Source organism: Rattus norvegicus, chromosome 7 (genome assembly GCF_021556685.1).
Source record: "Rattus norvegicus strain SHRSP/BbbUtx chromosome 7, alternate assembly SHRSP_T2T, whole genome shotgun sequence".
In the NCBI taxonomy this organism is placed as follows: Eukaryota; Metazoa; Chordata; class Mammalia; order Rodentia; family Muridae; genus Rattus; species Rattus norvegicus.
Window position 1 is genome coordinate 16887889 of NC_141540.1, and position 27058 is coordinate 16914946.

At 44.9% G+C, this 27058-nt stretch overlaps 1 protein-coding gene across 2 annotated transcripts; it reads left to right on the top strand.

The window, feature by feature from the left end:
- Nucleotides 1-1421: 1421 nt before the first annotated feature.
- Cyp4f40 (cytochrome P450, family 4, subfamily f, polypeptide 40) lies at nt 1422-17271 on the top strand. Of its 2 annotated transcripts, none has more exon segments than NM_001109360.2 (13): nt 1422-1487; nt 1893-2091; nt 4547-4691; nt 7304-7357; nt 7448-7575; nt 9340-9461; nt 10532-10802; nt 13475-13541; nt 13722-13851; nt 15049-15182; nt 15260-15324; nt 15452-15534; nt 15853-17271. In NM_001109360.2, coding segments are annotated over 12 exon segments (1572 nt in total). In that variant the 5' UTR covers nt 1422-1487; nt 1893; the 3' UTR covers nt 16028-17271.
- Nucleotides 17272-27058: the final 9787 nt, after the last annotated feature.

A 27058-nucleotide genomic window follows, 5' to 3' on the forward strand; every position in this document is an offset into this window, starting at 1 on the left:
AAGGTTGCTGGGGTTCAGGGAATGGGCAAGGTACGGCTGGAGTTAGCATGTTCTCTAATGTGTGGCAAAGGGACCTAAGAATCTTACCTATGCCTGGTTACATCTTCATTCTTTCATTCTATTCGTGTAATAGAACACACAGTCTAAGTGCTGGCCACAGCAGGTCAAACAGGAAACACATGGTCTGCATGTGAGTTTTCACACCAAAGTATACCGATGTCTCACAAGCAGACGTGCAGTTCTCCTATGCACCAAGGATAGTGATAAACAGCTTTAAAAATATAAATGACCAATGTGCAGGATAGTAAATATTATTTTAAATGCTATGATGGTTTTTATATGCTTGGCCCGGGAATGACACTATTAGGAGGTGTGGCCTTGTTGCAGTAGGTGTGGCCTTGTGGATGTGGGCTTAAGACCCTCATCCTAGTTGCCTAGCATTCTGCCAGCAGCCTTCATCTGCTAGATGAAAATGTAGAACTCTCAGCTCTGCCTGCACCATGCCTGCCTGGATGCTGCCATGCTCCCTCCTTGATGATAATGGGCTAAACCTGTAAGCCAGCCTCAAAGAAATGTCTTGAGTGGCCTTGGTCATGGTGTCTGTTCACAACAATAAAACCCTAAATGCTGTCCAGTTTCACGCAAGAGTAAGAAGGGCCCTGAACTATTCTGCCTGGATCCCATCTGCTGCTATAGCCCATCTTAGCCTTCCTCTCACACACCTCTCCTCCTCTCTCCATATCCTAGCTCCAGCCCAGCCCAGCCTCAGTTGTGTTCTTCTAGCCGGGGTGTTGATTCCTGAAATCTGATCTGGAAAATCACTTGTCAGACAACTTCTAAAAAAAAAAAGCCAAAAACCAAAAACCAAAGCAACCAAAAACAAAAACAAACAAACAAACAACAACAACAAAAACATGTCTACCAAGACTCTGCATTGTGTGGAGGTGGGGTTTGACTGCTATGTGGCTGTGCAGCTGGACAGAAATTCAAGAGTCTCCCAGTTCTGCACCAAGAAATCCCACAGACCTTCTTCCCACACCAACATGCATAGAAGCTCTGGAGAAGTTCAGGGATGTGCCTGACCTTGGTCTCCTGGCACCTGAAGTCCCAAGTTAATGATTTTTAAAAACACAATATCTCTTGTCATCAGAAGAGCAGGAGAAGCAATAAAGGTGGGTGCTCATTGGCACCTTTGCCCACACCAGTCTTGTTTCCTACCTCATGTGGGAGGGGTCAGGTTCTGAGGATCTCTTTTCCATGCTCACTCAGTATGACCCTGGCTTGGTCCACTGTGCAGTTGGCTGACTCAACCTACTTTCTTGGCCTCGTGCCCAGGCCAGGAGGGAACTGTCAGCTCTGGGAAAGATTGACTGGCACACGTGAGCCCAGCCTTTCATTGCTTCCTTCAGGCAATTATCCAGAGAGGCCCCAGAAGAGAGAGTTTGAGGAGCTGTGGGAGAGACACTGCTCCTGAGAGAAGGTTCCAGGTTAGGGGAAGTGGAGCTCAAGGATACTACCCTGGGTTAGAGAGAGTCCTGCTCATGTCTGGGGTGGCACTGGGGAGGCAGATGATTAAAGCAGGATGATCACCGTGATCAAGCTGGTCCTGGAGATGTGGAGGTCTCTGGGTACAGCTCCAGGAAAGCTTGGTCTCATGCGTGCAATTTGGGACACTTTTTTTTAAATTTTATTTTATTCAGACTCTTTTTTTTTCTTCTGTCATCTGTCTCTTGTCTTGTTCTTCATATCTCACTGTCTCTCTCCTACATTGGGTCTTCACTGCCACCTGATTTGACCTCAGGATTTATAGTCCCCACCCTGACCATTATTACAGGGTGTCCCTGTCAATTCCCTGAAGTTCGGGAGCTCACATTCTACCATCTATCTTCTAGGATGCGACATCTGGACCTATCCTGGCTGGGACTGGGGCCCATGTCAGCCTCTCCATGGCTGCTCCTTTCCTTGGTTGGTGTTTCCTGGTTCTTGACCCACTGCCTCAACCAGATATACACTTTGTATGCAAAGTGTCAACGTCTCTGTGGTTTCCCTCAGCCACCCAAGAGGAGTTGGTTTTGGGGTCACCTAGGCATGGTGAGTATAGTAACAGAATGGCCTGGGTTGTAAGGGCGTGGGGACCTCACAGTGGTCAAGGAACTGGTTAGAACAATGGCCTGGGACATGTGCATTGACAGAGTCAGGGATTAGGTAGGCTAGGGCTGGGGTGTGAGGACACAGAGATTCCCTATGGATCTGGGAATTAGGGGTAGGATGGGCTAGGATAGGTTAAGGTCTTTGGTACTACATTTCGAGTTCTTCTCACACTCCTGGTTTTCCATACTCAGTCTACTCTGGGTTGATTTCTAGCCTCTTTTCCTGCTTCTGGTACACACTGAAGGGCTCCCAGAATGGGCTCTGTAGCTCCAAGACCCCTCACAACCATACACTGTCTGCTGCTTGGGCCTCCTGAAGGGTTCTGGTTTAGAATCAGCCTCCTGCCTGGGTCATTCCTTTCTGTTAGTCTACCTTTGGGTTTCTGCTTTATTCCAGAAGGGATTTTTTTTTATGCCCCCTCATACACTTTCAGCACACTTGGGCCATTGGAGAGTTCTCTTTGGACTCCTCACTTCCCATTGCTGGATCCTATTTTCCTTACATTGCTCTTTTCTACTAAGAGTAATTACTGAGGTCTGTCGCACAACCTGGATTAGACTAGAAGTCTCATCCTTTGGTGACCTTCCTTGACCCTAAAAATTACACAGCATTTGGACTTTGACATAGGTCTGTTCTCTCCTGTGGTTAACTTGGTCTTCATTGCTTCAGTTACAGTTCTCATAGCTCACAGCATGCACACGAGTCCTTGAAACCACATACAGGAAGCTTGTGGGTAGTAGTTGCTTTTTTGGAGAGTTGCCACTTTTATGGAGACTTAGAGGTCCCCTTTGCTGTCCTGGTATCTGCTGAGGATCCAGTGTTTGAACCCCTGTGCATATCTGAGTCTGAAGACTTTTGGTATATACAGTCAGAAGAGCATGTGCAAGAATCCTTGGGGACAAACTCTGAGCCCCCAGTGCAGTCCACACATTTCCCTGTCGGAATCTCTCATTGAGGATTTTTATGGGGTTGAAATTGATTCCATCTTCTCAAGACAAAGGAGGCTTCTCTGAGGCGGACAGCGTGACAATATAGCTTGACTATTGACCATAAGATGCAGGCTTGATATGATAAGGACATGACTGTTAAAGACAAAGCTAGAAGAAGCAGAGATTTTCTCCTCTGTCCTGCAACATCCAGATACATCTTCACTACAGAGGCTGTATCACCTCCAGGGGCTTCGGGAGAAAACTATTACAGATCCTGAGGAAGTGTATTAGTGCTGTCCAGAATACCAGAACCAAAGCATGAACACACATGTGCACATAAACAGTAAAATAAACACAGCCCCACACAAGTGCACACACACACACACACACACACATACACATTTACATATGCACACATATACAAATATATCATTTTATGTTAGAAATAGGATTCATCACTGAATGATTTTCTCGTTTTACTAATGCTATAGAGTACACTGAGTCAAACCGTCCTGGCAGAGCCTACTGCATATCTAGGTTACAAGAGACCACTTATTGGTCCCAGCATACAAACCTGTACCTCATGCTACTATTGAGAAGACTGCAGGCAGTTTTCAGATCATGGTATTTATTTAGCCAAATGTATCTAAACATAAGAATAATAGAAAATTGAAAGACATAGACAATCTTCAGGTGTGTTATAGTTTTATTGACCACGGTAGTATATACAGACTGTCAGAGGAGAAGGGGAGGGAGCATTGGGAAAGAATTGTGGGAGGGAGTGACTGGGAAGGGGGCAGTGAGTAGGATGTAAAATAAATAAGCAAAAAATTAAATGAAATTAAAAATCATTATGTATCACAATTCTATACATAGTTATGCAGATATACAAATGAATACAATATGCATATAACATGTACAGGTATGTAAATGAGAAAGAGAAGAAGGTAGGGATCAATAGATATGTAGATAGATATGTAGATAAAGTTTGGACTTATGTAGTAAGGAGACTGAGAAATCCCACAACGCCACATGCAAATTGAGGACCAGGAAGCTGGTCCTGTAACAATTTAGTCTTAGAACAAAGGCACAGTGTGGAGTGTCAGACAAAAACGTTGGAGTCCAAAGGTCAAGGACCAGAATTTTGATATTTGAGGGCATGAGAAGCTGAGTGTACCAGTTTGATAGAAAGAATGAAGTTCCCCTTCCTCTGTGTCTTGCTTCATTTGGATCCTTACTGGGACGGATGGTACCACCCACACTGTGGAGGGAGGGACATCCTGACTCAGTCTGCTGCTGTGAATACTAATGTGTTCTGAGAACATCACAGATGCAACCGGAAATTGTGATACATAATGATTTTTAATTTCATTCAATTTTTTGCATCAGCTTGTGTGAGTATCAGACAATTTGAACCTTGAAAAGAGCCATCTCAGGAGGGATTGCCCTTGTCTATTTTCCCTCAGTCCCCTCCTACAGAAGAAGGCATGAAGCAGATGACTGAGCTGGTGGCCACCTACCCCCAGGGCTTCATGACCTGGTTAGGCCCTATAGTTCCCCTCATCACTTTGTGCCACCCTGACATCATCCGATCTGTCCTCAGTGCCTCAGGTACCCATGGGAACTGTTGGTGGTGTGTCTGTGGGAATCTGAGAACTTCTAGTCCTGACTTCCATTCTTCTGTGTGTGCCCCTACAGCAACCCAATCTCTCCTTCCCTATCTCTCTCTCAGGCTTTCATGTACTTACCATTCCATGTCAATCTCTTCTTCCTCTATTTCAGTCATTTCCTTCTTCCTAGCATTCTAGCACTCATGGTACTCCTGGAATGCCAAGAGATCTTGAGCAAGGCTCTGTCCTAGTGGAACCCAATCTGGAAGAGATGTGTCCCGATAAAGACACTCCAACCACCTGTGCTCAGGAATGGCCCTAAGGAAGATGGGTGATGGTTGAATGGAGAAGTGAGTCTGCTAGTACACGTAGGAATACTTCCTGGAGGAGGACCCATGACCAGACAGACATGACCAGACGCTAAATCAGTGAAGATCTAAGAGAGACAAAGCTAGGCATCTGGAATGAAGACAAACCTACCCTGAAAATAGGAATGTTTAAAGTAGGGGCAGGATGTGCAGGGCCTATGTAGGGCTATAACCCATCCCATTCCCAAGCAAAGCAATGAGCCAGTGTATACTAATGTGGGATACAGTTGCTATTTCTAGAGTTTTCCTATTCCTCCAGTTTGCCCATCATATGTTTATTGCTCACTGCAGATGACCCAAGGCAAGGTGATTGCCTTGCTAGATGGCCATGGCAACATACATTATCTCTGGCTAAGCATGGTTTATACCTGGGATCATGTGAAGATGGCCTTGTCTGGAACTCTGAAGGGGCCATGGACATAGGAATGTTGAACTCTGTGTGGCTGAGCAGTTGTTTTGGATAACATTTTGACCATGTTTAGGGTTGTTTGATATCTGTCATCCAGAGTTGCACTGAGACATGACTGAGACCTTGAGATTTGTGTAAGGTAGATCTTAGGGTATATCCATGTCTGATGTTAGATCACACCTGTTACACATCTGAGATGATAACATGACTATTCTTTTTATCTATGTACAAATATATGCATATATTTGTACATACAAATATATGTGTGTGTGTGTGTGTGTGTGTGTGTGTGTGTGTGTGTTTATGGGTTACTCTGGCGTTTGTGTGCCTATGTGTGTGGAGGCAAGAGGCTAACATTGGATGTCATTCCTCATGAACTATACACCTTATTTTGGGGAACAGAGTCTCATCATGACTTAGCAATCACTGATTAGTCTGTGATGGGTACCCAGAATCTACTTGGATTCTGCATCCTCGGAACTAGGATGAAAAGTGCGTGCCACACAGTCAACTCTTTATGTGGGTGCTGTGGATGGGACTCAAGTCTTTCTGTTTGCATGGTGAACATTTGCCAAATGAAGTCTCTCTACACCTTACAGTAACCATTTTAAGAAAACTTCTGGCACACACTGAGAATCATCAGACCCTCTCTATATATGTGTTTGAGTAAAAATGGTCTCCACAAGCCCATATGATTAAGAGATGTAGCCTTGTTGGAGTAGGTGTGGCTTTGTCAGAGTAAGTATGTCACTGGGGTGGGCTTTGAGGTCTCAGATGCTTGAGTCATGCCCAATGTGGCAATCTTGTCCTGTTGCTGGTGAATCAAGATGTAGAAGTCTTAGGTCCTTCTCCAGCACCACATCTGCCTACATGCTGCCATGTTTCCTGCAAAAACAACAATGGGCCAAGGCTCTAAACTGTAAGCAGCCCCAATTAAATATTTTCCTTTATAAGAGTTGTTGTGGTCATGGTGTCATTTCACAGCAATGTGTTACATTAGATAGAGCCACGTCATGGAAGACTATGTGTGTTTAGCTATGTTAGCACATGTTAGGTATTAGGATGCTGTGTTGGCTGGCTTTGTGCATCAGCTTGACACAAGCTAGAGTTATCACAGAGAAAGGAGACTCAGTTGAGGAAATCCTCCATGAGATCCAGCTTTAAGGCATTTTCTCAATGAGTGATCAAGGGGGGAGGGCCCAGCCCATTGTGGGTGGTGCCATCCCTGGGCTGGTGGTACTGAGTTCTATAGGAAAGCAGGTTGAGAAAGCCATGAGCAAGCAAGCCAGTAAGCAGCACCCCTCCATGACTTCTGTATCCGTTCCTGCCTCTGGGTTTCAGCCCTGTTTGAGATCCTATCCTGACTTCCTTCAATAATTAACAGCAATATGGAAGCATAAGCCAAATAAACCATTTCCTCCCCAACTTTAGTCACAGCAATGGAAACCCTGACTAAGACAGTGCACATGTAGTGTTCATCTGTGTCACATGTGTATGTCAGGAGATGACAGAGTCTTGAGTGAATGGGTGTGCTAGGTCTATGTAAAGGTCTCAGAGTGTTGTACTGTGTTGACATGTTAGGCCATGTAGGAGCCATGTGAATGCAAACTTGAGTGTGCTATGCAGTGTCAGGCCACACTTTTGTCCTACCTCCTCCTATAGCTTAGTCTGGCTCCTGCTTACTGCTCCCCAACTCCCTGCCTCCTCTATCTTTCTCCACAATCTTGCCATTCTGGCTTGAGCTAGACATGCACACCTCTGATCAGGGCACAAAACTCTTCCCAAGTTCATCCTCTGCATTCTCCATTGGCCCCTGATGATTCTTGTTCATGTCAGCTGCGGTTGCTCCCAAGGATGGCATCTTCTACAGCTTCCTGAAACCCTGGCTGGGTGAGTCCTCAAAGGTTAGGTGATTGGGAACAGCCCTGGGACCCAGGAGAAGGTGTCACCTTTGCCCACTGCCAATGGTCACCCTTCCAGGGGATGGGCTCTTGGTGAGTGCCGGTGACAAGTGGAGCCGCCACCGTAGCATGCTGACACCTGCCTTCCACTTCAACATCCTGAAACCCTATGTGAAGATTTTCAATGACAGCACCAACATCATGCATGTGAGTCCCCGGAACCCATGTGCCCAGCTGGAGTCTGGGGAGGGGTGAGTAAGGGACTGCAGACAGATATAGTCCACGGTACAGGCTCTGAAGGACCATGGTGGCCCATTGCAGTTTTCCCCTAGACTTGATTCCCCAGGTGTGATTTAGTCTTAACCTTTTTGTTTTGTGTCCAAGATGATATCACAGGGTCATGACCCCTTACATGGTAGGTGCTCAGGTGTTAGTTTTTGATGGCCTGAAAATGGAACACAGACATGGTCTGGCAGTTCCAAACACACTGGTTGCCTTTTCTGGACAAGTGCTACATCACTGATGTTTTATGATCAGTTGTGAATCAGGTGGGCAGCTTGGCTGATCTAGCTCAGTTCTCTCATGTTTGAAGTTTGCAGACTTCAAGATAATTTGGCCAGACTTGGCAGGGAGAACTCAGCATGTGTTCCCATGGTTCTTTCCCCCTACAAGGCACCCAAGGCTTGTGGCACAGACAGAGTTCCACTGGAATGTGAGAAGCAGGATACTTTGTAAAGCTTAGATTTAATTGAGATGGTGGCCTCATCATCTCACCAGTTTTTTGGTCAAATCAGAAGCTAAACACAAAATCAAAAGTGGGTCAAAATCTAACTGATGTTGCTGGAAAATCACACTGTACTAGTTGTTGTACCTGGACAAGATAAGAACTGGGTAACAGTCACAGAATGATTCTTGACTTTGTGAGCTGGTATGTTAGCTTGTTTACTGGTTATGGACTCTGCTAGAATATACCAGATCCTTGAGTCAGATGGGAAAGGCAGTCATTTACTCACTGCACAGCAAGCAGCATGTGCACCATTCCAGCTTTTAGGTACTCAGAGTCCATGAGAACAGTACCAGTGGGCTGCAGTAGGAGCTCCTCATGAGTCTTAGGAAATTTTAATAATAAACTACAATGATAAATATTACTATATGTAATAGTATATCTGAGTCTTAGGGAATCTGCTTCTATAACAAGCAGAATTCAGTCTTATTTTTACTCATGGAGAGTTGTCACTGTATCCACAGGTTTTCTGCCATAACTTCTGAGATATAGCCCAAGTTAAGAACATCATGATAGTTCACTCTTGGCATGTCTAGCAAAGTTTCTCAGGGAACAATGGAAGTCTGACATTCTCAGCAAAGGGAGAGTTTTGGAATCAATTAACAGAAGTGATAGAGAACACTGTATGTTGAGTGCTTGTCATAGGCTAGACCTGCTGTGAAGCCCCAGTTCAATAATCTATGTGGGCAAGCTTAATTTCCAGAAGCCCATGAGGTACACTGATTACCTTTTCCTCATTAGTGTTAAATCTGAGTGTCAAGTATATCACAGACCTTGTTCACATTATCCTGCAGGAAGTGAGCTTAAAATGGTATACATGGGTTTCCCCTTAGTTTAGCAGACTAAACTAAGATCAGACCAACTTCCTAAAGATATGACAGTCAAGAACTAGGAGAGGGGAATTAACTGACTGGAGGCAGTACAGAACATGGGAATCAGAGGTGGGACCTGAACTCAGGACTTCTGACCCAGTCTTGGGTCCTCATCTGCTATAATAACCACTTCCACTGTTTATCAGTTTAGGTTATCCCTGAGATCAGTTATCTAGGGCTGAGATCCAGAAGACTGGTTAAGGTTACCCATTTGAGTGATCGGGATTGGGCAGAGCCTCTGGAAGCCACGATCCAACTCTCTCCTCCCTTCCACATCCCTCCCCTCTCTCTCCCTCCCCTGCCTCTCCAACAAAGGCCAAGTGGCTGCGCCTGGCCTCAGGGGGTAGCGCCCATCTGGACATGTTTGAGAACATCAGCCTCATGACCTTGGATACTTTGCAGAAATGTGTCTTCAGCTTCAACAGCAACTGTCAGGAGTAAGTTTCAACTTCAGGCCTTGGAATCTGGTCCACAGACTCAAGGCAAGAGGTTGAGGAGGGAAGGTTGGCCAGAGTAAGCAGAAGAGACTCTATGGAGGAAGTGGTTCAGAACTGACACTGAACCAACCCCATGGGGGATAGAGTAGTCCCTCCTGTAAGGTGGAATAATTTAGAAAAAGTCAAAGAGATTCAGATGAGACAGATCATGGGCATCTGACATGGGGCATTTTGGAAGGAAGTTGGGAGAACAGACAGAAATTAAAGCATACAGTCAATGAAAGTCAAAAAAAGTGTGGAACTTCATTCTGTGAATTAAGGTTGTGGTGTCTAAGAAACTATGAGATGTCTTCATTATCTGTCTCTCTCATTGTAACAAAGTATCTAAGGTTATCAAATAGAGGATATATTCATTTCAGCTTATGGTTTCAGTGTAATTTGGATCTGTCCCCAAAGTTGTATCATGGAGGGGACCATGTGTTGGAGGAAACACAGGCAGCTAAGAAGCAAAGAGGGACAGAAAATGCCAGGGTTTTAACACCCCTTTAAAGGCACACTCATAATACAGAAGAGATCTGTAAACAGTGACTGCCTTTTAAAAGAAAATAGAGTTGGTGTTGTACAAAGGGGTATGTAGATGAGTCTGGCCATAGAAAATGGCAAGAACTGGTGAGTTTTCATCTGGGTGAACAGCATTGGCAGTGGGAGGGGTAGAACTGGACCCTGTGTTAGAAAGGTGTCTCCACTCTGCAGTGGTAGATGCTTAGGGAAACGCATTGGCTCATGGGAAGCAATGAAGGGAAAGAAGGAACTGAGTATTCAGGGCTTGGATTACATATGCAACAAGATTCCCTATGTAACAAGCCCTTTTGGCTCGAGATGGCTCTTTTGAGATTTGTCTTACTATGTTGCCATCAAGGCCCATGGCTATCATGTGTTGCCATGATCTCTAGATGAGTTGGGCTACTTGGCATCCTGTTAGGAAATAGTCCCCTCTTTCTGCTGAGAGATGCCCCCTGGGGTTTTAGGTCTGTCTTATTCCTTGTTTTCTTCACGTTCTCACTGCGCAGGAAGCCCAGTGAGTACATTGCCGCCATCTTAGAACTCAGTGCACTGGTCGTGAAAAGAAACGAACAGCTGCTTCTGCACATGGACCTGCTCTACCGCCTCACACCTGATGGAAGGCGCTTCTACAAGGCCTGCCACCTGGTGCATGACTTCACCTATGCCGTCATCCAGGAGCGACGTCGCACTCTGCCCAAGCATGGTGGTGATGATGTCATCAAGGCCAAAGCCAAGTCCAAGACTCTGGACTTCATTGATGTACTGCTACTGAGCAAGGTTGGCTCCTTAAGAGGTGCAATGGAGACTTTAAAACTAATTAATTAGTTGAGATTTTCATTTTGTTTTATTCTTTTAGATAGAGTCTCCCTGTAGGTCAGGCTGGCCTCAAACTTGTGCTCCTCCTGCTTCACCTCCCTCAGAGCTCTCTTTTGGCTTTAGGTAGCTTTCTTGAGATGTGTCTTACTATGTTGCAAGGCTCATCTTTGGGGCTGGGTAAACAGATTTTCCTGTACCAATTCTGGCATTACTTGCTTGTATGACTCCTCATGACTTTAAAAAATGATTCATGGGTTGGGGATTTAGCTCAGTGGTAGAGCGCTTGCCTAGCAACCACAAGGCCCTGGGTTCGTTCTCCAGCTCCGGAAAAAAAAATGATTCATTTATTTTTGCTTTGTGTATACAGTGTTTGCATGCCTGCATGCATGTATGTGCATCAAATGCATGCTTGGTGACTGCAGAGGCCAAAAGAGAGCACTGAATTTTCTAGAACTGAAGTTATATGTGAATGTGAGGCACCATATGAGTGATGGGTGCTCTTAATCATTAAGCCATCTCTCCAGCCCCAAGTCTTTATGATTTTATAAAAAGTAGAGTGGATGTTTGTATTGAATGTGAAATGACATATAACATTTTATGTTTCAGTAATGACTTGGACTTGATGTAGAGAACACCTAGAATCCATAGAAAACATTTGAAGAAAAGAGAGACTAGTCAGAAAGAAACACATTATAGAGAGCACACTAGGATATAGCCAATACAGCCTTTCTAGGTCTGAAACCAAAGGGCCTTACTTGGTAAGTTAGTGAATTATAGTATTTGGATTTGGGAGATGCTGCACATAATTTCATAGTCAGTGTAGATCACACATAGCAGTCATACATACTAGGAAGGTAACACTCACTCCCTAGTCCTAGATCTTCCCTTCCCAGGTGATTTGATTATTTTTACCCGACATTTATGTGCACAAAAATGTCACAGTGAAATGAATTATTTTATAGTTAAAAATCAATCTTAGACTTGATGTTCCAGGGTTGGGGGGAAACCCAGGGGGACCCCCTACCTACTCAGAGGAGAAAGGGAAGGGGATAGGGAAAACATTGTAGGAGGGGAGCAACCTGATGGCAGATATCTTAATTACTGTTCTGTTTCTCTGAAGAGACACCATGACTAAAGCAACTCTTATAAAAGAAAGCACTTAATTGTGGGCTGGTCTACAGATTCAGAGGATTAGTCCATGATTATCATAGTGGGAGGCAGACAGGCTGGAGCTGGAGTACTAGCTAAGAACTTTACATCCTGATTCATAGGCAGCAAGGAGAGAGGGGTGGGGGGAGACTGGCCTGGAGTGGCCTTTTGAAACTTCAAAGCCCACCAACAATACACTTCCTCCAACAAGGCCATACCTCCTAATCCTTTCCAAATAGTTCATCAACTGAGGACTAAGCATGCAAATATGTAAGCCTATGGGACCATTCTCATTCACAACCCGATTTATAAAACAGGAGAAAGACCCATATATTATGAGTCATGGAGGCTTATAGGACAGCACATCTATGTCTTCTTAGTCTCAGAGAAAGCAATAGGATAAACAATGAGAGAGGGGGAGGGACGAGAACAGGAGAGGTAAAGTAAATGAAGAGTGAACAGATGATGGGAAAGGAGGGGCAGAGGAGACAGGAGAGCAAGCACGGAATAGAAGATTAATTTTTAGCTATAAAATAATGAATTTCATTGTGACATTTTCATGCACATAGATCACCCTGTATTTCTCTCAAATTTTCTCAAATAAAGAGGGGATTTTATTTTTTATTATAAACAACTTTAACCAAGTGCTGAGGTAAGTTTTGCAGGTTTGTAAACCTGATAGCTTCTAAAGGAAATAAGATAAATTCTCTATATTTCAACCTAGTAGTGGGACAGGAGAGCAGGGAAGGAATCAGAAAGCAAGATGAGAGAAGACAGAGAGGAGACACATTTTAAAACTAGCGATTGAGAAAGAAGGGAGAAGGGGAAGCTAGTTCACTTACTAACCAGACACACTGTGACACCAACCAGACACTGTGACATACTGTCCCTATTTCTCCCATCAGCATTAATCTTCCCACCCTGCAGACACAACCTTTGTGACAAAGCAAGCAGCAATAAAGGAAGAATGATGCAAAGGAAGTCCACTCTTCTTACTTAGTGAGCAAAGTCAAAGACTTAGAGCAGTGGTTCCCAACCTTCCTGATGTTGTGACCCTTTGATACAGTTCCTCGTGTTGTGCTGACCCCGAACTATAAAATTATTTTTGTTGCTGTCTCATACAACAGCTATGAATTGTAATGTAAATATTTTTGGAGATAGTGGTCTGCTACATGTTGAGAAACACTGACTTAGAGCAATGTTAAATCTCTAATCGCTCTGCAATGGTTGTATTTGCAAGGTAGCTAGTCACTCCTCCCACAGAAATCACTCATCATACAGAAGTAGGAAATACCTTGTGAGTCTTTGATTCCTTCAACTAGGAAAAAAACAGGAAGCCAAGAAAACGCCTGTGTGTCGGTGACCAAGAGAAGTGCAGTCATATGAAGGTCTTGTGTGCCTGATTGGAAAAGGATCTCTAGATGTTATGTTAGACATGAGAGCCGTCAGAAGTTGTGTGATATAAGAACTTGCCTTGTCTCCAGGATGAAGACGGAAAGGAGCTGTCAGATGAGGACATCCGAGCGGAGGCTGACACCTTCATGTTTGAGGGTGAGAGCATCAGTGAAGATAAGGGAAGGGGTAGGAGTCTCTCTACCTCAGGAGTCTGGGTCTCTCATTCTCTGTGCTCTATCTTTTCCCTACCCTCCTTAAAACGTCACTGCTTGAGTGCTGTCCACTCAGTGGTGCTGAAACAGCCCAGAAGCCCAAGTCTACCTATCTGCTCTTCAGGCCACGACACCACAGCCAGTGGGCTCTCCTGGATCCTGTACAACCTGGCGAAGCACCCAGAATACCAGGAGCGCTGCCGGCAGGAGGTGCAGGAACTCCTGAGGGATCGTGATTCTGAAGAGATTGAATGGTGAGCATAGGCCATGGTAGGTTGTCCCTGAGCCCCTCTCCTGCTTCTGTTTCCCAGGTAGGGAAGGGAACTCTTTAAATGATTATTCTGTTGTTGGCTGGTGGATGAGGCTTCTACTTCATCAGCAAGGAAAAGGTCTATGCATTGGAAAGAAATATATGGACTTCAAGGAGAATTATTGACAAGACAACACTATGTGAAGGCAGATGATACTACTTGGCATGCATTGAATAAAAATGAACTTCCTTTCCTCTCCTGGACTTCTGTCCTATTCAACATTTCCCCATTAATCCCTTCCTGATAGATTGCTTGTCTGTTCTTTAATTACTTCCTTACTATTCCGCCTAGGGATCCATAGGAGACATCTGGAAATAAAAGTCATATGTATTTTTTCTTGAAACTTTGGATCATCCATGCATCTATTCCTCACTCATCAAACTCTCCCACTCTCCCATTCCACCCCAATTTGGTGCTAAAGACTCAGCTCAGAGACCAGCCTTCCTTGGCTCTCAGTTTGGTGGGAGAGCAGTCTTAAGTTAAGGCACATCTAGGACCGATGGGAAGACATTGGAATGAGAGTATTAGAGAAGCAAGTGCAGGAGGAAAGGATATGTTTTATTGGGAAAGTCACTGAATATCTGTGTGGGACTGAGGAACACAGTGGTAGGTCTAAGGATGATATTGACTGATGAAAGAGGAAGTCAGTAAGATGACTGGTAGCAGGAGGGGTACAAAAAAGAGGAAATATGTAAAGAGGAAGGAAGATGGGAACATGGAGGATAAAGAAGGGGTAAGGTGACGGAAGGGCCTGAGACAGGAAAAATAACTCTGAGAGAAGGCAAGGGAGGTGGGAAAGGGTAGATGGGATATGTGAGGGAGAGAGACAGAAGACCAAACAATTTAGATCCATTTATTCTTTCTCTTCGCATTTTGCTTTTTTTTTTACCATAAAAATATTCATTTTAATGGAAGTTTGTTGTTTTTAAAATGGTGGGCTTTTGAACAATTCGTTGTCTCAGAAAAACAAACAACAAACAAACTTCTCTAAAGATTCCTAGCTAAATTTCCTCTAGTACTTTCCTAGCTTTCTGTTCTTCTCAAGATTATTTTACCACTGTGAGGAAAGATTAAATGGGCAGCCCAGGGGCTGGCAGCCTCTGCTTTTGCTCCTGGATAATTGTGTAGTGTGCTTCTCAGGGACGACCTGGCCCAGCTGCCCTTCCTGACCATGTGCATCAAGGAGAGTCTGCGACTGCATCCCCCAGTCACAATGGTCTCCCGATGCTGCACACAGGACATTTCTCTGCCAGACGGCCGTGTCATTCCTAAAGGTAACCACAGAACTTAGGAAACGGTACACAGCAAAGCTCATCAGGCAGCTTACCCTGCTCGCTTCTCTTTCTCACAGGTATCATCTGCATCATCAATATTTTTGCAACCCATCACAACCCAACTGTGTGGCAGGACCCTGAGGTGCGCAGTGTTCCCACTCTTGTTCATCCCCAATAGCCCCAGGATGTCAGACCTCCAGCACACTCAAGACTCTGACTCTGGCTGTGTTGGTAGATATCACCCATTCACCATGACTAGTCTTTTGCAGGTCTATGACCCCTTCCGTTTTGATCCAGAGAACATCCAGGCTAGATCGCCTCTGGCATTTATTCCCTTCTCGGCAGGACCCAGGTGAGTCCAGCAAGCACGTGGTCGTGGAGCAAAATCTGAGCCTGGTAGTGAGAAAAGGTGGATGGAGATGGTAGGGGTTTCACCAAGGTTTGGAGAGCCTCTTTCGGAAGTTCCAAGAGCAGCCAGGGATAGTGGTGGTGTTGCGGCTAGTTTGTATTGTGGCCTAAACTCTGGGCAAGGTTCGAATTAAGCATTAGTGGTGTGCTCTGTATATTAGCATCTCTCAACCCGACGGGACTGGGTCAGGTTGGGTCTGAGGGTCCCTATCTGGGTCCTGGAAAAGGGCACAGTCAGAGTCCCTACCCCATCCTCCCGCAGGAACTGCATAGGACAGACTTTCGCTATGAACGAGATGAAGGTGGCAGTGGCGCTGACGCTGCTGCGCTTCCGCGTCCTGCCCGATGACAAGGAGCCGCGCCGGAAGCCGGAGCTGATTCTGCGCGCGGAGGACGGGCTGTGGCTGCGGGTGGAGCCTCTGAGCGCCCAAGCATAGTAACTGTCCTACTTTGTCCTGGACTTTTAGTATGTAAATAGGCGTGACTCTGCCCATGTCGATTGCAAAGCCCAAGCAGTGCTGTCACCCTGCAAGCAGGGGCTGCAAGGAATCCATCCAGTGGTCAGAGTTATGGAGTCCAGCTGGCTGATTTGAGTCAAAGATCCCTGACTTCTCTGAATGACCAACAGCCCCTAACTTATGGCACTTGGTTCCTTTGTGCTTTTTGCCAACAAAGCTATCCCAGACTAAATCATGTGGCATCACACTTCCCACCACCCCCTGAAAATAGGCAAAAGTTAGGTATTTTTCTTTGTTCAGGGTTTTTTGAAGGCTCACTCCTAGGATTCCCCTTCCGTTATGTTTATGGTGGCCATCTCTCTTACTTTTACTATTACCTATACCTCATAACGAAATTCCTCTCCTTGTTTTACAGCAAAGCCTGTCTTTCCTTTAAGGGCATCATCATGTTGTCTCTGACTTACTGTTTTTCATGCTTTCTTACCTCAAAGTAACCAAAGTTATGATGCCCCTTTCCCTAGTAAAGTTAATTTTTGAAGGGTAATTTTGCTTCAGCTCCTTTCCTGAACCAACCACATTTAATGAACTACCCACATTTAAGCCTGTTTGGGTAGTTCATATTCAAACTATATTATGCCCTACTCACAATTGCAAAATTGTGGAAACAGTACAAACACCTACTTTCAAATGATTGAATGGACATAGCATTGTAGTTATACAATGAGGTGTTCCTCAGCCATAACAGGAATAGTTCATGGTGGAGCCATCACATTGCACAAGTCACAAAAGCCATACACCAAAATCACATATTACCATTTCTTTTATGGGAAGTTTAGAGTAGAAACACCCATAGCAATCAAAAGCCTGTGAGTGGTCGATAGAGCTGTGGGGATGGGGAAAGAGGAAAGACTGCTGAATGGGAATACATTTCCCTCATGGACTGATGAAATGTCTTAGAAATAGAGCATGGAGAAGGTCCCATGTCATTAAACACTTCATGTTCATATTATGTGATTTCCACCTCAAAAAATATTTTTATTATACATAGTTTTGTTGTTGAGTTATTCACACAAAATGTTATGAATATCCTGTCATGACACTAAATTGTTTTATGAACCTTCATTAGTCATCTTTAAAATAGTATTAGTTATTTTTAACTTAATTGATTTTCGAGGGACTATCCTTGGTATTAGTGCTTTTAATTAAAGATCTTTTTAAAACTCTGCGTGTGTTAGTTACTTTTCTACTGCTGTTATACAATATCATGATCAAAGTAGCTTATAAAAGAAAGCACTTAATTGGGGCTTATGGTTTTGGAGAATTCAGCCCGTGCTGGCAGAGCAAAGGTATGATTGTAGGAACAGCTGAGAGCTTATTCCTTGATCCACAAGTTGGACACACACACACACACACACACACACACACACACACACACACACATGGAACGGTATCTTTTTGAATCTCAAAGTCACCCCAAGTAGCACACCTCTTCCAACAAGGCTGTGTTTCCTAATCCTCTTATTTGGGTATACCTACTGAGGGACCAAATCTTCAGGACACAAGGGCACAGAACATACACAATCATTCCAAAAATGGAAGAATAGCAGCACAGTGAGGAACTACTGGACCCAAGGAAGATGAAAATCCATAGAGTCAACCACAAACCCTGCAGCTCTATGCCTATTGATGGCAAACACTTGTCCATGTTGAGTTGGTTCCACTTTCTGTCTGCAGCTTTCCTTGGTGGGTAACCTATGGCACTGGCATCTCCAACATCTTGGGGTCTCCAACACAATCCAGGTATCACTTTCAGAGCTTCACACAATGGCCTCTCAGGGCTTCATGCAGGGAGTTCCCTGCCCCATGCCTGACCTCAGTGCCTTTCCTTAACCATGGAGGAGGCTTCTACAACCCCCTTAATCCTGAATCTTTCTTGACTCTAAAGCCAGAACCAACTTCTTCTGCCCATTTGGGATCAAATGTGGCCCCTCCCTTGGATTACATTTGCATAACCTCAGAATTCTTGTTACTATTTAGTGGAGATTTTCCTTTTACAAGTTGGAGGATTAGCTGTGTAGAGTCTTGCCCTGAGGGCATGATTTCTTTTCTTCCATGTGTTCAGGCATTGTTTAAACTTTCCATCTCTTTGAGTACAAGACTTGGCTCCAGTGTATTTTCTGGAGCTTTTCCCTCCTCTAACTGCACACTGAATTTTTCTGCCTTGCTTGTGTTTTTTTTTTTTTTCATTATACAGCTACCTAAGAGTAATTACTAGTAACCAAGCGACTTAGCCGATATTAGGCTATCTTGAAATTTCCTCTCCCAATGGAATGAATTCCAAACTTTTCAATTTAGCCTCAGTCAGATCCTTAGACAAAGACAGAAAACAGCCACCTTCTTTGCCAAACATCCTTAGTCTTTAGGCCAGTAGCTAATGCTGCTCCCCTCTGAAACCTCTTAGTTCACATTGCCCTCACATTACTCTCTGCTTTGTCCCTTCTAGGATGGCCCATTAAGCTCTCTTAAAGCATTAAGCCACTTTTCGTTTTTGTAATTGGACATTTTGTTTATTTATATTTCAAATGATATCCCCTTTGCTGGTTTCTCCTCTGGAAACCCCCTATCCTATCCTCCCTCCCCCTGCTTCTAGAGGGTACTACTCCACCCACCCACTCCCACCTCCCCACTCCGGCATTTCCCTACTTTTTTAGTCCAAAGTCCAAAAGGCTTCCACATTCCTCCAAAAACAAACATGGTCAGGCTTATCACAGAAATACACCATCCCCTGATAACTTCAGTCTTAGTTACTTCTCAGTTACAAAGGAACACCATTACTAAGACAACTTATAGAAGACTTTGTTGGGGTTTATAGTTTCAAAGGGTTAGTCCATGCCCATCATGGAGTAGAGCATGGCAGCAGGCAGACATGGCCATAGAGCAATAGCTGAGAGCTTACATTAGATCTACAATTGGGGCAGATATAGGGAAAGCTAATTAAGAATGCTATTGGCTTTTGAAACTCAAAGCTGTCCCCTAGTGACACACCTACCCCAAGAAGGCCATGCTGTTGGTATTCTGTCTAAGCTCCATCCCCACAGTTACCTGGCAAGAGCCAGCTATGCCTGTATAAGGGGGTCCTTGCCCCTCATTCTCTCTTACTTCTTATTCTTCTCCTCTCTGCTCTTGTGCCCTCTTTGTCCCTCTCCCTTCTCTCCCCACCCTCCCCTCCTTCCACGTGCTCATGGCTGGCCTTTGTCCCTCCCCTCTTCTACTCTTCTTCTCTCATTAAACCTCTCCGTGTGGAACCATGTTGGATTGGTGTGCTTTGTCCAAACGTGAGCCGAGATTCTTTTTTAAAGATTTTTTAAAAGAGGGCATCAGATCCCATTACAGATGGTTGTGAGCCACCATGTGGTTGCTGGGATTTGAACTCAGGACCTCTGGAAGAGAAATCAGTACTCCTAACCACTGAGCCATCCCTCCAGCCCATGAGCCGAGATTTAAACCCCTAACACACACCTCTGATCTTTCCCAAACAGTTGCATTAACTGGAGACCAAGTATTCAAATACATGAGCCTATGGGGCCATTCTCATTCATAATGCCAGAGCCGGGTACAGGTGATCATTTTCTCTGCTGGTCTCAATTTCCAATACCCAATCCATACCTTTGTGCTTTCTCCAGCATCTTCTCCACTACTGGCCACTCGAAGATAGGCCTCATTCATTATATCCTAAGTTTTCTTCGGTCTGGACCTTCTATCTCTGGATTTGAACTACTCACCCATGAGAGTACTTTTGTGGGGACTACACATGGCAGCTCCTGTTGGTAGCAGTGTGAAACACAGTGCCAGCGCTTGACTCACTTTGCAGAGAAACATCTACACCCACTTTGTAATGTCTCCTTCGGCTCTAACTTGAATAAGCTCTATTGTGTTTTCAATCTTTTTTTTTTCTCATCTGCCCTCACAGACACAGCTTCTAATCTGTTTGAATCCATATTCCCTTTTGAATAGTCTTGGAGAACTCGGCCATCTAAGCAAAACTGATACAGCATTCATTCTATTGACTGTGCCTATTTGCAAGTGATCATCACAATGGGGTTTGTGTCAAGACATCCTGTCATGGAAGGCAGGTTAGGGAGGGCCACAGGATACTCACTGAGACTCAAGCCACTCTTCCTAGTATTTGTCAACTATTCTGTTCTAATTAGATGTTCACCTACACAGCTATGGTGTATTGGTCAGAGTTCTCTAAAAGAACAGAACTGATAGAAAATTCATCCGTATCATATATATATATATATATATATATATATATATATATATATATATATATGTGTGTGTGTGTGTGTGTGTGTGTGTGTGTGTGTGTGTGTGTGTGTGTGTGTGTGTGTATTTAAAGGGGTTTATTCAAGTGGTCTACTGGTGGTCTGGGTGGTCCAACAATGGCGGTTTGGGGGGTCCAACAGTGGTCATCTATAGTTGTTGCTCAGTTCATAAGGCTGGATGTCTCGGGCTGGGGATTTAGCTCAGTGGTAGAGCGCTTACCTAGGAAGCGCAAGGCCCTGGGTTCGGTCCCCAGCTCCGAAAAAAAAAGAACCAAAAAAAAAAAAAAAAGGCTGGAGGTCTCATGTGTCCTAATCTGGCGCAGAGGTCCTGGAGGATTGATTCCTAGAGAACTCTCCATGCTGTCTTCAGTCTGCCTGGCAATCCCGAGGAAGGAGGTGCTCACAGCAGAGAAGGAGTGCTCAGCAGCAGGAGAGATGAGCCTGCCAGCACGAGTGAGGGCAAGCAGGCAAAAAGCAAAGCTTCCTCTTCCCTGACCTTCCCTGTGGGCTGACACCACAAGATGTGGCTCAGATTTAGGATGGGTTCTGACCTCGTGATTCAGTCAAGAAAGTCCCTCATAGGCTCCTAGCAGCTTGGGTTCTAGTTGATTCCATACACAGTCAACGTGACAACCAACATTTAGCCCTCACGTATGGGGAAGCTGCTTTGGAGTCCACACTCCTGCGCACAGCCTCTCATTCTTGCTATTCATGCTCTGTAGTTTAGCCCAATAAACTCATTGGTTCCTTCCGGTGAGCTTTAGGGGAACTGTGTTTTGTGTTGTTGGGGCTTTATACGGAGTTTGCAGTTGTTTACACATCCTCAGGCAACAAGTAGAGACCTCAATTTAAAAAAGAAAAGAAGGGCTGGAGAGATGGCTCAGCCATTAAAGGCTAGGCTCACAACCAAAAAAGAAAAGAAAAGGCCTTCCCTTTTTCTCTCTCACCAGCTAATCTATTCTTTGCAGATCTGCTTCATGTCATAATTGATATCTGGGGTCCTGAATGTCTCATTTCTTGCTGGGAACAAACACACTGTGAGATCAGAAAGGATGGGAAATGAATGAGCCCGTGGGTCTGAGGATGGATGACGCTCCCTCTGCTGGCCAGTATGAGAATATCAGGCTCTTGGGTCATTAATTCAACTTGTGAGAAACTTTGGGGATGTGTTTGACGGTTAAGTCTGAGTGTGAATGTGTGCACGTGTGCAAATGTATTTATAATGTGTGCCATGTGTGTACACATGGAGACAAATGTGTAAAGTGTGGAGGTTTTTAGGTGTGCCTGTTTGTGTATGTGTGCTTACATACTCTATGGTATGAGTGTGTGTGTGTGTATGTGTGTGTGTGTGTGTGTGTGTGTGTGTGTTGTTTCTGTTAGAGCGCCCTAACCCTCTTCTTTGCAGTGCAGGCCACACACCCCAGACAAACATAGCTCTTGAAAGCAGTCTTCAGTCCTGAAGGATGGCCATGGGTGGGTAACTATCCCAGTTCCAGAGATGACTGTAGGATGTCCTTGTTAATGTCTGTCTCCCAGAGACTCTCAGTATGTCTGAGCCCATGTGGACACTGTGTAAACTTCAACACATGCCTTTAACTTCCCACCTCCTCTTCCTGCCTCCCCTTCCCATCACAACCCCATTGCACTGCTGGTTTCCAGAGGTCATCTTTTAACACCCAGCAGTTAAAACCTTGTTTCAGGGTCACCTCTAAAGAATAGAATTTGAGCTTCATTTTGTTCTTTCAGCCTTCTAGGGAACCTAAAATAGGACAAGCATGGTGACTGGCTAACACACACTCACAGGCATATATGTGATAATGAACTTAGGAATTTGAGGTTCAGAGAAGGTAACTTACTTGCTCAAGGCCACACAGCTGGTGAATGACTGAAGCCAGCTTTTTATAGGGTTACTGGATCCCAACCAAACGTTCATAGTCTTTTTAAAGAGGATGCTCAATGGATGTTTATAGCTACCAAGATTCCTGATGAGTGTGTGAAAGGGACCCAAGAATCCTAGCTAGAAGCCATGTCCTCATTCTGTCCCAAAGGTGACCTTGAGAAGCCCAGTCTAGGTGCTGGCTGTACACTAGGGAGTATTGCTTTAATTCCTTGCTCAATATTATGTATCTAATCTCCACACCAGCCCTGTTATTTCCTCTGGAGAGTATGAGAAAACTGCAGTGCCCTAAGCTGAAGAAAACTGCCCCAGGTCACAGCTGGAGCTGACAGGTGCCATGCAGTCCGTTCCCACACAGGATGCTGATTTTCAAAAGTCACACACATGGAGTCCTGGTGTGTCTTAAACATGACATGTAACAGTTTCCTATAGCCATTCTTTGGCTACTTTGTGAGTTTTTCTTTCTTCCCCCACTCTCCACCCCTTTACATCCACCCTATCAATCCCCTAACACTAGATAAAGAGCAGAAAAAGGAGAGAGAGGAAAAAGACGCCTGAATGAGTCAGGGGTCGAAAGGCAGGTGATGCCATCGTTAGGCTACACTTCCTCCTGATTAAGGGTGTGGAGTTCTTCAGGGCAAGTTTAATCTTCAAAGTCAAGATACCTAATTACTTTTTGTTGTTGTTTCTTCTTTGCACATGAATACTTAACAAGCTGCAACCAACAACGACCACCCAACCAACATGCCTCTCAGGGCTCTAGCAGTTACATACCCTCTAAAATCCCCAGAATTCCTAGCATCACACAACCACAGAAACTCTGCAGCTGGCAAAATCGCATCCCTGTTAGATAGAGCACTAGGCAAATCATAGTCAGCTACTGTGGACAATCTAAAGTAGTCTCAGGCCCCACACCCGGGGTTAAAATGAAAACCATATCTGTGTCTAAAAAAACAACAACAATAAAATTTCCAAATTGCCACTAGTTTCCTTTTTAAAATGTAAACGATAGCCGCACAGAATAATAAATGTTGTGCAAACCGCTATCTACACTTCATATAAGAAAAGAGGGCTGCGGAGACAGTTAGGTGGGTGACTGTGATCTAGTTGTAGGTGGAGACGTGCCCTTGTCTTCTTGTTAATCCAACAGGGTGGATCAGGGGTCTAGCTAGATGCCCAGTCACAGGAAGGGAGGCTCACCTTAAGATAATGTTCTCTTTCTCCCTAGACCCTAGGGCAATGCCCAGGAACCATCATGGGTGTTGATCTGATCTGCTCACCTTTCTGAGTCAGTGATAGTTTAACTATGCCTTTAAAACTCCTGAACACTCTGGACTTCCTAACTCCTTTTCTGAAGCTCTCTTCCTCACCGAGTGACTGCCAGTTATGACGAGGTTGACCTTTCTGTTGGCTTGACTTCCATGGAGAATAACAGCTAGCGGGCCCTGGCAATGTCCTCTGGACCTCTAACAAATTACCCTTAATCTGCTTGAGTCTGTTATCGTCCTTGAGTTTCTTTGTATTAGCCACTTTTCCTGTTGCTGTGATAAAGCAGCTTGGCCAAGGCAGGCCATAAAAGACTTTATTCTGGGTTATGGCTCCCGAGGGACAAAACCCATAATGGCAGGTGGCCATGGGGCTGGAGCAGAAAACCGAGAGCTCACATCTTTAACCACAAGCACCAGAGAAAGCAAACTGCAAGCAGGGTGAGGTCTTAAATTCTCAAAGCCCATTCCCAGTGACTTGCTTCTTCTAGCAAGGTCACACCTCCTAACCCTCCCCTGTGGGATGATGTCACAGGTGAGACAGGTACAAGATAGAAGGAGGCCTGTCATTGGATGAGAAGGAAGGATGGGTGGGAGGAAAGTTTGAAGGAAGAGGAGGAGATTGGAACGAAGAGAGGAGGAGAAGCGGAGAAGCCATGGCAGGACGATGGAGGCTGTTGTAAAGATCTTGCTCTGTGTATTTACAGGTTGTTATTAATGTTCTTAAGGGATGGTGGTACCGGGCTTTGTATAGTTTAGGTGGGCAATTATATCTTATCAACTGGACAAAAGGTTATTGTGTTGTGTGTTCTTTTGTGTGACAATTTGAGTGTAGCAAAGTGTGCAGCGGCAGGAGACACTGGGCCGCAGAGGAGTTGAGATGTGTTTCCGCCAAGATATCTAGCAGATTATCTTGGGGCACCGCAGTGCTGGACCTAGCGGGGTAAAAGGCAACCCTTTACTTTATATATTTTTTATATTTTTTACAAAAACACTCCCCAAACAAGCCACCAAGTGAGCGCCAAATTTTGTTTTTAACAAGATCTCAATCATTTGATTTTGCCAATGAACACTTAGAAACCAGATGCTGGGATGGAAGTCTGCTAGCTCAGAGAGGCAGAGAAAGACCCCCCTGACCTTTCTCTTCAGCCAGCTTCCCTGAAGCAAAAACCTCCTCTGAACCGAATCTCCCTCCCTTCTTACTTGCGATGTGTCTCTCTATCCATCCTCCTGACTTCCTGTTACTCTCTATGATTTTTTTAAAATCCTGTGTTCACTTCCTGTCACCTGGTTGCCTGCTCTGCTTCTTGACCTATGATTGACTTTATTTAATCCTGTTTACAATATTCAAGCAGAAAGCTCTTGAATTAAAGGTGTGTGCTAGGGGGGAGCCAAACCACAACCTTTAAACAGGTTTTCCCAGTAGATTACACTATCCCTGAGTTCACAGTGTTATCAAATATCCTGCAACAACAAAGTATTCAAATGCCTTAGACTATGGGAGATGTTTCTCAATGAAAAAACAATACTTCAAATGAGACCAAAAAACAAAACAAAACAAACAAAAAAAAAACATGAGAAAGCAATTCTTTTGGTAGCATTTCTTCCCTGCCTTTTAAACCTTTAATAAAAACAAACAAACAAAAAAAAAAACCAACAAAAACCAAACAAACAAAAAACTGTTCCTGCAACCCTAGAGGGTTGTGCAAGCATAAGGCCCTGGGTTCAAATCCGCAGAGCCCATAGACAGTGTGGCTGAATAACACACGTCTATAACTTTAGTACTTTTGTAGAAAAGGAGGTGGAAATGGGAGAACCCCTGGAAGCCAGTGAGTCACTGATCTTAAATTACACAGATGCAAAATTAATAAGCGAGCCTCAAAAAAGGTGACCTATGCAGACTGACACCCACGGCGGTCTTCTGAGCAGTGCTATGTTCTCCCCTGCTTGGACCCATCTGCTCGGGGCTGCTCTTTACCTCACCACCACATGTCTCCTCCCTCTTGCCGCGTCTCGGTTCATATCCGGATCAACCTAAGCTGCGTTCTCCCAACTGGGCTGCTGACTCCTGGCATCTGACCCGGGGACTCAATCATTGTGCGCTACTCTTTGTTCCTGCTCCAGAGAGACCCTGGGCTGCTTCAGAGCGGGATTTGAATTTGTGCAGCTGGTAGACAGAGGCATCCTAGAGCCTCCCAGTTTTGTGCCATGAAAGTCTGCATGCAGACCTCATCAGAGAGGTTTCTTTGTGAAGTGGGCAGGACTTAACATAGAGACTCACAGTAGGTGGAAGTGAAACTACCCACGACCACGCCCCACCAGATCCAAGGGTCTTTGTGGAAGTTGGGGAAAAATGACCGTAAGAGCCAGAAGTCTGGGAGGATAGGACCAAACAATGCCTTCCGGATAGGTCAGGACCTCTACTCTAGAGAACTCACAGATGCTGCAGCTCGATACACAAGACCTAGCAAGCTCAAGATAGCTAGCAGTCCAGCCCCGGGGAAGGGTTCGCGAGCCCCAGTCCCTAGTTAAGGAGCTACTGACAGCTGGTAGTGGAGGAAGAGTCCATTTTCATTGAGGGTCTGACCACTGCCAAGCCTTTTGTCCCTGGCAGGCACTACACCTATTGGAATCAGTAAGCTATTAAAAAGGGAGAGGGGGAGGCTGGAGAGATGGCTCAGCGGTTAAGAGCACTGACTGCTCTTCCAGAGGTCCTGAGTTCAATTCCCAGCACCCACATGGTGGCTCACAACCATCTGTAACAAGATCTGATGCCCTCTTCTGGTGTGTCTGAAGACAGCTACAGTGTATTCATATAAATAAAAAATAAATAAATAAATCTTTTTTAAAAAAGGAGGGGTGTGGGTAAGGAGCTGATGTGGAAGAAACTAAGTGGAAGAGTAGGTGGCAAATCTGATTAAAACACATTTTATGCATGTATGAAATTCTCGACAAATAAAAACACTGTGTGTGTGTGTGTGTGTGTGTGTGTGTGTGTGTGTGTGTGTGTGTGTGTGTGTGTATTTTAAATGGTACATGCTGTCAGTGCAGTCCAGTGCAGAGGTCCTTGGGAATGGTCTGTGACCGGGCCTGGCCTGGCTGCATTCCCCTGGCACCTGAACTCCTGTTGGTGATTTTACTAGATACACCTGTTGTCTAGGAAGGGTAGGGATACCCCTACTTTGCTCTGGATGCGGGGCTCAGACTTAACCTCTGCTAACCTCAGAATTTTACCCACTCCCAAATCTATCCTGCACCCAACCCCCATCACCCTTCTACCCCCCATGATGCAAGAGAGACCAAGTTCTAAGTATCTGGTGTTCATGCTGTGACCCTGAATTGATTCCACTCTGTACCCTGCCGACCCAACCCCCTTCTTTTGGCCATCTGCCCAGGAGGGGAGGAGGCAGATGGGCCTGTGAAGGATTGGCTGACACAATTGAGTTCGGCCTCCTTCAGAGCAGAAGCCAGGAACAAAGAAACTCTGGAGGAGGGAGAACTGTGGGAAACTCACTGCTCC